The 12517-nt window shown below is 38.9% G+C and overlaps 1 protein-coding gene across 1 annotated transcript in view; it reads right to left on the reverse strand.

Annotated features, from left to right (window-relative positions):
- RFX4 (regulatory factor X4) overlaps positions 1-12517 on the reverse strand; it is a 77402-nt gene that overhangs the window by 9329 nt on the left and 55556 nt on the right. Inside the window, exons 16-17 of the mRNA XM_030447130.1 lie at positions 7548-7710; positions 2481-2619 (exon numbers count right to left, since the gene is read on the reverse strand). Coding sequence (XP_030302990.1) covers positions 2481-2619; positions 7548-7710 — 302 coding nt within the window. The remainder of the gene's footprint in view (positions 1-2480; positions 2620-7547; positions 7711-12517) is intronic.

A 12517-nucleotide genomic window follows, 5' to 3' on the forward strand; every position in this document is an offset into this window, starting at 1 on the left:
GTGAACGTATGCACAGAGACAACATAAAAATGCCACAACCAGCAGATAAGGGAAAAATTATGGCTAGGGTCTAATTTTCCTCTGTAACAACATAATGAAGTTGGTGAAAACAAGAGGGCAAGGGGTTCAAGTTTGAGGAAGACTTCTTACTTCATCCAAAGACACCCTAACGCCCCCCCGGTATCTCCCCAGGAGAAGACTCCGCCTATCATGAATATTGTAGTAACATGTAATCCTAATGAATATATATGTAAACCCACCCCTTTTTAATATTCATAGAATTGTAATTAATAGAAGGTAATTCTAGAGTTTTGGAAGTGTGCGTGTGAGTGGAGCCGAGACTCCCCATGCACCCAGTGCTGGTTTGCTCACTGCAATTTCAAACTTATTAATTAAATTAAGCCATTAACAGAATATTGAGTCTCGGTCATTTTTAACATTATGAACTTCTGTTGGCTAAAAGTAGCTAAGAAAAGACTTATCAGGGCTGGCACTTCGCAGAAACTCACTTAACTTTAAAAAGAATTTCAGAAATTCCATATTAAAATCATTCAAGGCTTCTAGATTATTTTTGAAAGTAGGATTTCTATTTATAGCTCCCTTCAATACAGAAAGATCACATTGACAGGAATTTGTTAGCTGTGTCCTGCTGTGATATTCCACCTCAGTTTGCAAGTAGCATGGTAAAGAACATGCTGAATACAAGTCAAAATAATCTTGCTATGAAGTGTGATCATTAAAGCACAGCTGTTCCTCATGTGTGTCCAGGACTGTTCAAGGGCTAGAAAGAGAGGAAGAAATGATCTGGCACCTGTACTTGTAGAGACATACTATAGTATGAAAAAAAAAAAAAAAGCATTATTTTAACCTTACCATTTCCGTACAGTGCGTTAACCAGGACATGAGTAATCTATAAATGTATTGATCTTGCTTTGCCTTATTTAATTCTTGCTTTACTTATGCCATCTATGTCAGTGTGACAAAGAAAGCTGTCAGAAGGTAGAAAGAGATGCCTTGTACAGGTGATAGCATTTCTAAACAGTAAAGCCTAATTCTCCTTTTTACACTCAGATTCATGACCTTGCAGACCATCCAGAACCATCATTCATGAATTTTCTGCAGTAAAAGATGAGAGTAAAGAAAATTGATGAGACAATTTTAGGTCAAGAAGTGATGTATTCTGGAAAAAATCTTGAGACAACAGTAAAAACTACTGAAAAACCAATGTATACAAACCTACCACAGGACACTGTACATTCACTGTTCTTATTGAAGATACAGCAGCTGCAACAACCCTCAAACAGATCCTCACATCTCATACAATCTGTCTAATGGATCAGGTGTTACACAAATAATGGCAAGGGGTAGATTTATTCTTTCCATTAAGCTGGAGCCATTGCTGGTCCAAAAAAGCATATTGGGGTTGTATAGGACAATCTATCTGTCAAATTTCCTAAAGCTTTAAGGAGATCAATACCATTATTATCTTCCAGCTTGGAAAAGTGAGGCATAATAAAGAGAAACTACTACTCTGAGATCACCTGAAAGACAGATGCCAAAGCCCAGAGTGAGGTGCAGATTTCATGTGTTCTAGTCCAAACTGCTACCAAATTAACATCTTTGCAACTATTCCAGTTCATGTTCCTTAACACACTTGTATAAAATTTCAGCAGATAAATCATAGGAGGTGCAATGTGGGTAGAATATCCCGGTGCCATTGCCTCTTACCTGTACCTCCAAATCATCAAGCAGAGATCCCAGAGAGCATCTTCCTACACTTGGGAGGCACCAGTTGCACAATATATTAAAGCCCTCCTACTCTGGCAGTGTTTTTGAACTGCTGCCAAATACCATCTTCCCACTTAATCTGTGCTGGTTTCTGCTGGCTCAGTTTTGTGAACTAAAATAGTCCTGAAATAGTTACTGACATAATTTCTCAGCATTAAAGTAGGAGGCTATGGCTTATAGATTAAACAGAACCTCTTTGCAGTGGTGTCCTGAAGCTATTCAAACTGTACTCAGAACCCACGTTTTTTTGCAGATTCCTGAACATGTGTATTCTCAAGAGCAGAGGCCTCAGAAAAATTCATTATGGTCTCTGCATCTTCTGTCAGCTACAGGAGAACACTTTTATTTCTTGTTAGTACTCCTTCCTGTTCCTAACACATCAGAAACATATGACTTATTGTATTTAATTTTTTTTTCAGCCACACCTTTAACACAGAGACACTTTCTATGATCCAGGATGCTGAATTCTACATTTTAGTACAATCTAAAGCTACTTCTGGTAAAAGAATCTCTACCACAATGAAAAACACCTAGTAAAATTAGAAAAGAATAAATTCTGATTTTGTGTCATCAGTGATGACACTGATGACAGCCTATTGATCCATCCAGCTAATACGCTCATGAAGTATTTACAAGCACAACTTCACTTAAAATGTTCTAAAAATCAATGTCAAGCATTAAATCCAACTTACCTGTGAAGAGCTTCTGTGGTAAGCTGAGTAGTGAAGTGGTCCAGAAATAGCAGTATCATGTGGTAAGGATGGATACTGACTCTGCATTGGATGGGGATGCTGGTTGCTATAGCTACCATAGTTGTAACTTCCTGTGTATCTAAAATCCATTAAAAAAACACTGTTTAGTATGCATAAGAATTGTATGGCAGCTAATGATTCTATAACTTTTGAGACACCCAGTTGTACTTTTTTTGCATAGGAGCATGATATTTTAAATAACCTTAAAAAAAATAAAAATAATTCCTAGCTCATCTGGCAAGCAGGTGCCATTTAGTGAAATGCTGTTTTCAGCACCACAGCAAATAGACTTGTCATGTTTCTCTGACTGCTTTTATATTGAAGACTCACTTGTGCACTTTCTGAGGAGAAAGTGTCTTTCCCTTTTGTTATTATTTTATTGCCATGTTCCCAGTGAATTGCTCTCCAGGCTGAGGAAGTATGGTAATATTTGACTTAAAGAACTTCTTTGTGAAGTTCAGCTGTCTCCTTGCACTGTGGTCAGATGTTCCCTTTTTGTGAGGGAAAGATTTGTATTAACTTGCATTTGAAACATACAACATACAGCTTTGTACAAGTGACTCAAGAATAGAGTGGGATTTGAGGTTGGAGAATTTGCCTACTTTCTTTTTTTTTAATTTTTATTCCAACCCCTTGTCTAGAGGGGTTGTCTAGACCGCCAGGGGTTAAGAAGGGAACAGTTTCCTTAGCAAGAAACTTCAGATTCAGTATTTGTTGGCCACCACTATCTGGGCCATTCACTCTCAGAAGCTGCATGGACACTTTCTGAAACCTCCCCATCTTTGTGTAGCCATGTGAGCATCTGATGCTAATTCAACACAGAAGTTTAAAGGCTCTTGAAATATATGCTATTGAAATGAAACACAAACCAGGAGAAATAAGTAGGGTCACCAATTCATTGTGAGAAGGCAGTTATGTGCTCAGATTTATAGCCTCTCTGTTGAGAGTAGGAGAGAGAGAAGCAGCTACGCCATGGGACTTTTTCATGCTGTGGTAGGCAAACATCTTGTGTTTTAATCCCTTCTACACAAGAGACTGGTAAGCAAGATCTGCAAGGTCAGCATGAGCCTGGCATATCCTGGTGCAGCCTTCTCTGCCTGAAGAAGATACTTGCCTATCTAGCCCCTTTGGTAGCCCCAGATGCCCTTGGAGTCCCAATCAAAGCCAAGTCCTGTAAGGTAGTGTTTGCACTTCAAGCTTTCTCTAGTCATTAAGGATGCTATGTCCTAGTCTGGAAGCTATTGATGTTGTCTCCATTCAAACACTCATCACTTTGGCTAAAATACATCACTTTAATTCACTTGAGTATGGAGTTATAACATCTCTTATCCTAATCTCTACTGTGTACTTTTGGTCAAGAAAACTTCACTCTTCAGCTTCAGGAGAGAGAGCACTGAGGACATGAGATGGAGATGACCATGGTCCTTCAAGTCTAATATTTTCCTGCCTATCTGAAAGTGCCTGGCTGAGGAAGCCTTAATCTCTCTAAAAAAAAAAAAAAGTGCACCTGAAAAGTCTAACAGAAATCTTTTCTGCCAAGTACTGTGTCTTGCAGTGACTGCCAAACCACTTCTACAACCACCAACAATTGATACACAGATGTCATCTCTTTGGGAAAGTGGAGCTGGGAACTGGGAGTTCCTCTGGAGTCCAGCAGCAATGATTCAGCAAGGATGTTTGGTTGTTAGTAAAGAGAATAATGCTGAGCCCTGCATCTGTGACCTTGTAACTCTTTCTATGGTACAGGTTGGGGCTATTGGAAAGAAAGCAACTTTGCAAGTTCTGGGGGACAAAAAGTTGAACAGGAGTCACCAGTAATGAAGAAGATCAGCTATGTACTGGGCTGTGGTAGCCAGATTGTGGGCAGCAGGCCTGAAGAACAGATTATTCTTCTCTAATTGGCATTTTGGAGAGCACACCTGAATTATGTATCCTGTTTGTGGTTCTCCATTCTTAAAAAGACATTGGCTTGATGGACTGAGTCTTGTGGGGGGCCATTAAGACAGGTAGTGGGCTGAAGCACATGACTTACAGGAAGAGAGATGTGTTTGCCCAGACTTAAAAAGAGAGTCAAAGGGATGATCTATAAGTAACAGGAGAGTATAGACCAGCTGGAGCTGAACCCTTCTCAGGTGTACAGTGACAGAGTGAGAGGCAACATCTGTTAGAACAGGGGAAAATCCAATTATATGTGAGGTTGCTTTATTCTATTAATATCAGAGATAGTTCATTTACAGTCCTGAGACCCCACACAGGTGGAAAGAACCACTAAGGGTCTAAGAGATGATTTAGTGGAAGGAACTAGGAAAGATTATGGACCTTGTGCTCTTTTGACAGCTAGTATTGCTTGCTATAAGGCTTGTTTTAACAAGAGGAAACAGATCATATAACCCTTTCTTACTTTCTGGTAATAAGCATCTGGCCTTCATCAATTCTTATTTTACAGAGAGCAGTTTTATCATTAAAAATGCACTTTCTATAAGTGTCTTGAAGCACAAAGTATCTGTAAAAAGCAACCCAACAGTCTGCATTGCATTCTGTAACTACATATCCAATTATCTCTTAGGAATTACTAGGCTTTAATGTTGTTCCAAGGCTTCAGTTCTTAAACATCTTTACAGTGTGGAATATTGTGGTATAAAGCACTATGAGGTATTTATTTAGGTATTCTATCTCAAGATGTCTTATACTTCATAGAGGATAACCTTAAGTGGGCAAGAGTGGTAGTAACCCCAGCGGAACTACTCTAAGAGGACTCTCAGGTATCCTAGATGGCTAAGAGTCTGAATTTGGTGGGAATTGTAGCTGGAGAATGGCTTGTGGCCTCCATACTGCTCCTGCTCTCTGGTGGGTCCTCTGCTTGGGAGAGAGGCACAGTTTTTGAAGCTTCAGCAGCTGCTTCTTCAGAAACCTGGGAATCTTAGTGCAGATTTGGATATTTTTCCTTTCTTTCTGGGGTAGCTGTCTGTTGAATCTTGCATACAAAATCTTTTACTTTTTCTTTTCCTCTCTGAAGGTACAGCTCTTTAATGATTTTAACCAAGCTCTATCTTGAATCTGTGACTATAAGCACTATATGAGTCTTGTGCTTTGACACATCATGGGTGAGATCACTGGATTTCCCTGTGGACTTTTTTTCAACAACATATCACATCAGACCCAAATAGTATAAAAACTGAAATACCAATATGTTACTTTTCCTGTACACCCAAACTAAGTACAATTTATAACAAATAATAATAAAAAAAAACCTCTAAAAGAACTATAGAGAGAGCAAACAAGATCAGAAAATCTTTGTAATAGAAGCCATGTAAACAATTAACAGCCTATCCCTGTGAGCTTACAAAGTCAGTTCCAAAAAAAGAAGGCAGATGTGATTAGAAACATCACCAAAGTGATTCTATCCATGTATCACACATAAAACCAAATGGCAAAATGAGTCAGTTTATAGAATTCTTCATTGCTTTTCAGAAAAATTGATTCACCTAGATGAGAAAGTTTCCTTACATCACATACTAGAGACAAGAGATTCCTTTAGGATCAATGAATTCATACATACATATATGCATATATATTATATATACACTGCCTTACTGTGGTCTGTTCCAATTTTTGCATTCTATTAGGTCCTGAACCTCCTTATTGCCTTTTTTCTCCCTCTACCAAACAATCATACTGCTGGAGAGGACAGATGTTCCATATCTCCATATCCAGGTTGTTCCAGTAAGGGATTAGCAATGACTTCCACACAAAAATCCAAACCTAACTACATCCAAGAGGGAAGGACATGCAGGGTTCAAACTAGTCTATTGTCACCCTTCTAAACAGTACGCAACCTTCTACACTGGGAAAACACTTCTGCAAGCTTAATGAGTATGCAGGGGGGCTGAGGAACATGGTAAATTCTTTTGAACCTCTTGCATGGTGTCAGTATCTGAGTTATTTGCTAATCTTGCCATGTGCCTGGCCCCTCCCCATCAATTATTTTGTTACTGTTTCTTTCTCATTATGCACCTCTATGAGCTCTACAATCACTCAGATTGTAGATGGGATTAGAATATTATGATGAAAATGTGGCTATTTCTCAGAACTTTGTACATTTTTTTTTATTTGCAGGTCTAACAATAGTCATAGAATCATTGAACTATTGAGGCTGGGTGTGTGGAGGTTGTCTGGTCTAACATCCATCCCCCACCCAAAGCAGGGTCTGTTAGAACAGGCTGCTAAGAATCATGTCCAGAGGAGATCTCTGTATCAGCAAGGAGAGAAAGTCCATAGATTTTCTGGGAAACTATGAGTTTACATTAAAATGATTTTTTTTCTCTCTGTTTATGTTTAAATAGAATTTCTTATATTTATGCCTATTTCCTTTTGACCTGTCAAAAAACACCACTGAGAAGAACCTGCCTCCATCTTCTTTGCATCCCCCAGCAGGTATTTATACACATTGATAAGACTTTCCCTGAGCCTTCACTGCCTGATACTTGACAGTCCCAGCTCTCCCAATGTCTTTTGGGATGACAGGGACTCCAGGCCTGCAATCACTCAAGTGGCCCTTTTCTGGGCCATACCTGTACTCTGGTATGTTTGTGTCTGTCTTGTACTGGGGGGCAAAGAATTGGATCCAATGCTTCAGATGTGATCTCAGCAGTGCTGACCAGAGGAGAAGGATCACCTCTCCTGAGACATGGTACAGCAAGGTTGTTCTTTGGGCACATTTAGCTTTTGGAATAGAACATGGCAAAGGAAAACAGGAATCAGAGAAGAAATCTACTGAAGCCTTCTCTTTTATAAAATATTCTGCAAGTCCACTGTGTTTTTAAATAGAATTTAAAGACATTAAAAAACTCAGACATAATAAGAGGAGAATAACAATACTCATAGAATGATGATATCACTTCAGATTGATATCAAGAAACAGATTTCACTGCATTTCCAAAAAAAAACCAAACAAAAACCTAAGCATAAGTTAAGACAAAACCCACAAAAAAAGTTGAAGTGACTTACCCATGTTCTTCTCTGTGGGGATAAACAGGTATCCGGTGTGTGACAGATGATGATGGTACATGTGGGCTTCTCATGCAGGGCAGCTGTTGGGAATTTTCAGCAGGTGACCCAGCAGCTGTTGTTACAGTGTAGGTGAGTGACCACGTATAGGATTGCATAGCTCCTGCAGACAAACAAGTATTAAAGGAATACAGTTAGCATGGGCTGTAGTTCACAGAGGTGTTAGGCTTTGAGATGGTTTCAGGGAAGCAACCTAATAGGCACTGAAAACTGAACCAGCATCAACCAACGTGAACAAAACAGTTATTTCTGAGGTATAAATAAAATAGAAATATACCAGCTGTAGTTTGCATAAATCCAGAGATACAGGACATATCTGGAGTAGCTCAGAATGAACTTTGAGTGTGGTGCTGTAATTTGAGTCTATCATTTTTCAGGGAAAAAAATATGGAATAGGACTTTGAGATAGGGGACCAGCAGTGCTGTTATTTCTCAGGAATGATGCAGTGAACCCTGAGGTTTTTCTCTCACATGGAGTGGGCTCCTGGCCTGTTCAGCTCTGAGGCTGCTCAGGCCTGGAGTGAGGCAGGAAGTATGCTCAGAACAATGAAGGATTAGAAAAAGCTGGATGTTATGCAAATGAATTTCTTGAATCCTTTTGCAGTTTGTATCTGTTCCACCTAAGCAGGTACCAGACCTTGCAGCGCCAACGCGGTTGCAGATCTCCAGATTATAACAAAGATATAGACTGAAATAGCCTAGCTGTTTTCTTCCCCCAAATAATGTTTCTTTCTTCTTTCGAGGTGGCAGGGACTGGACTTAATTAATTTTTTCGTGTAGAGCGTTTGTGGGAAGAGCAAAGCAAAGAAGTGGGCTTTCCATTTTGCTTGGAAGGTGCTGAGTTTTTTAATCATCCTGATCCCTTCCAGGCAGGAACTCCAGATTCATGAGCCAGCTGCTGAGAAACCTTTGTCCTTTGCACACACCCCTTTCACTCAGGAAGCTGACAGATCCATTGTTCCAGTATAACACAGCTCTTGCTGGAGGTCACGACCATACTGGCTGAGATTACCCTGCAAATGAGGACCAGAACACTGAGTTTAACCCAATGTGAATGCTAGTTTGGAGGTCTCTGGGCACTCGACTCTCTTTCAGTGGCTAAAAGGAATTGCAGGAGGTGACTTGGGGGTTTTTTTCAGTGTGGATTCTAGGACTTCCTGCAGTATGAAAGGGTCTAATTCAGAGCAGGAAATGATTGTATTACCAGGTCTGGGTCCACCCCCTGGCTTTGGGGAATGAAAAGCCTATCTCAGATGTCCATCATTTTCTTCAGGTGTATGTGATTTGATTTGCCAAAATCAGACAAATTACGTTTTGAAATAGGAAGTGCTTAATTCTGGGTGTGAACGAGGGCCCCCTGAGCTTCATGAGGTTAAGTCCAGCTTGAAATACATGAGCAGAGTGTGATTTGCTGCTCTGAGAGTGGAGGCATGCTTGGATGTGTTATCACCGAGGATATTTGTGCTTGGCTTCTTTTCACACACCTGCATTTTCTGTCACTGACTCTTGAATTTTCAGTCTTTTATATTCTCCCATTGAAGAGAACCACTGAGACCCCTGAGGCCAAAGAGGAGACATATGTATCTGTACTGCTGTGGCTGTGGGCAGTCATGGTTCCTTGAGTGGAAGAGAAGTGTTTAAGGAAGCCTTCCTTCACTAGAAGATACAGTTTTTGTGGAAGGGGACAAAACTACTTATGTGGTCACCAAGTACCTTCATTTGAAAACAAGAGGAAAAGCTGTTTTGAAAATATCAACCACTTGTCTGCAGAATATTTTGGTGAAACATTTCAGTTTTAAAAGGTCAGCATATTTTTTCCTAGTGCTATTTTCCAAAACAAAATTTGAAACTTTGTTTCAAAACAGGCCTAAAATTCAAAAGGCAGAAACAAAGATGAAAGAAAGAAAGAAAGAAAAGAAGGACAATAAAGATGGTGTGAAAACCCCAAAAATTATTTTAGATATCATACTGGGTTTTTTTACTTTTTCACTCTTTAAGTTCACCATAAACCAAAACTTTTACTTCAAACTGATTTTTTTTTTTTTTTTAAGAAAAAAATGGCCACTGAGCTACAAATCTCTCAACCTTCCTTGATCTAAAAGAAAAATTAATAACAGGGCCAAAAGATCCTTCGTACTTTACCAGATATGGTTAATTTGGCCAGCCCCAACCATTATGACAGCCTCGTTTTCCTTTTTTTATTATTTTTTTAATAATAGGGATCTTATCTCAGTCTGAGGAAAATGAGTCAGGACAACAAGTTGTTTCATGTGCTGCCTGTGAGAATTTAGACTCTTTGAATGTGAGGACTTGACCACTCCTGGCATTCAAGTCTAAATGGCAGCTACCTCAGTTCAATTTTAAAATAAATGTTTAGGGTGTAACATGCTTTGTGCCTGTCAGACAACACAGAAAAAAAAAATACAGAGAATAGGTCTTGCACTGGAAGACTTGTGAGTATCTTTAATTTTTCTGACCAACAATTGTCCCCTGTGCTACCAGATAGTACTTCACACACCTGCTCTAGGAAATATTTTGTTTTGGAGGTTATGGTTTGGAAGCAAATGTATGTTGGTTTTCATTCTGGATTTACAGAATGGCAGGAAGCTGTTCAAGTGTTTTTTCAGGATGTTCTTGGGGATCTGCATTTGCCTCAGTCCTCCTCCCCTTGGTGGAAGAAATGCCATTATTTTCAGTGACCTAGTCACAGACACTGACAGGAAGGCTAGAAGAAGGCAGTAGATTTGTAAACATGTGTACATACATATCTATCCAGGCAGGACACAACCAACATTGTGAAAATGGAGGAATGAGATAATTCAGAAAGTTTTTCACAGTTAGCTTTTTCATGTCCCAGCCCTATATGATTAACTTCCTCAGCTGGCTGAAGAATTGAACTCCAGGAGATGAAGTCTCTTTTAGATATGACTGAACCCAACTGAACTGCTTTCTGAAATAAGCAAAAACAATAGTGATTGAGCAACACTTTGCTCTTCTTTGTGTTCTGAACAAGCAGGGTTTGATTAAAATTGGGAAGCTCATTTATTATCACTCCTTTTTCCTTTCTCTTTTAGTGAAAAATTTGATTTTGAGAGTACTAACCAAGGGGCCATCTGACCCATAGTGATGCTGAATATAACTGCTGTCAATCCAACTGCCTCTGGTGCCATCATGTACACCAGTGCAGAAAGAAACAAAAGTTGCTTCATGATGCTGTGTTTTAAATTTGCTTTATGCTGGGGTAAATGACCACCCAGTTACATGCAAGACACTCAGAGCACTGTCCACTATGCCTGATATTAAGCAGTAATGTCAGCCTCAAGTAATCAGAGATCTGGAGTCAAACCTCTAATCTGCCCCTGTACAATGAAGAGGTTATATTAACTACCAGATTTAATAAAAATCACAAACTCTTCCATATGGAAGAGGTGAATTGCCTTTTGAAATCAGAACCTTTGACTTTTAAATTCTGCAGCTATGAGAATTAAATCCTGATCTTTTCACAACAGCTGTTGTTTCCATGGAATCATATAAGTCCAGGAGCTGAAGCTGTGGGGAAAATAAAGAAAAAAACCAACAGAAATCTGTTGTACTCACACAAATATGAGAGGTGGTAGCTCTGTGCAAGTATCACCTCTGCCAGATTCCCGGAACTTTAATACCTAGCCTAGACTAGGAAGAACACTGAGCTAAAATAACCATTGCTGACCTGAAAAACCATTTCACACATACAGTTCTAAACTGAACAGATTAGTTTACTAATAAATTAGGAACTTCTTACAATTCAGTGTTCATTTTTAGTTGTCTAAAAACTATTGCACTGGCAAATGAGTAATCACAGCTTTAAGAGGGACTTTAAGAGAGAATAGCATAGTCAGCCATATAGCTATCACTTTTATTACAATATTGTTGCAGTTTGAACAATCATTAATCTGGCCTTTGTGATTTAGACAGGATGGAGCCTAATTATCCTTTCAAATGTCTAGTAACTGAACAAAAAGTTTTAAATAAAATGTTCGCTGAGCCACGCCAGTTGTTCTACCACAGAATGCTGTATATAGGATTTACCTTTCTTTTGCTCAGTGTCATGTAATTGCAACAATTTTATTTGCTGGTTTTGTGACTGACTAAAGGAAAAAAGGTTAAAATGCAACTTTAATAGTTAACTTTTATTGCTAATGCCACAAACAAGAAAGAAGTAATGATGCCTTAAACTGAGGAACTGAGAGCTTGGTGGTAACCAATGGAACCACTTCTCAAGGTCTACAAAGCATTTGCTGAGGTTTATGTTTACCTTATAAAAGGCATATAACAAAATCAGTGGTGTGCTTTAGATATATCTCTCCAGAACAGAGGTTCTTGTTCCAAAACATTCTATAAGTTAATGCCACAAATCTGCTATATAGAGTAGTTTGATTACATGTACTATATCTTCAGCAATCCTATTTTAAACATTAGCCATTTCCTGTATCAGTAACATGGATAACATGGTTATTTTGTGTTACTTTCTGTGAATGAACTCTGCATTCCACGGTCTTACAATTAGCAAACTTAAAAGGTGATCCATTCATCTACATGATGAACATGAGAAATGGAGGTATTACTAGCTGCACAAATTAAGATCATGAATATCTACATACTCATATTTAATGTTTACCAGACCATTAACTTACATTGACAAATTTGGCTTGCACTGGCACAAATGATTTTCACACTTGCAAAAATGAGACTGCACCAGACCATAAGAACAAAATCCAATTCAACCAAACAGAAGTTTTTAAAACAACCTAAAAATGAAAATCTGGAAAACAACAGAGAACTGAAATAAACAAAAATAGCTTTCTTGCCTGAGAAGCTGTGCTATGGGAACACCTATATCAGGCTCTGCTGCCTGTACTGTGGGAACAGGA

Source organism: Calypte anna, chromosome 1 (genome assembly GCF_003957555.1).
Source record: "Calypte anna isolate BGI_N300 chromosome 1, bCalAnn1_v1.p, whole genome shotgun sequence".
Classification (NCBI taxonomy): Eukaryota; Metazoa; Chordata; class Aves; order Apodiformes; family Trochilidae; genus Calypte; species Calypte anna.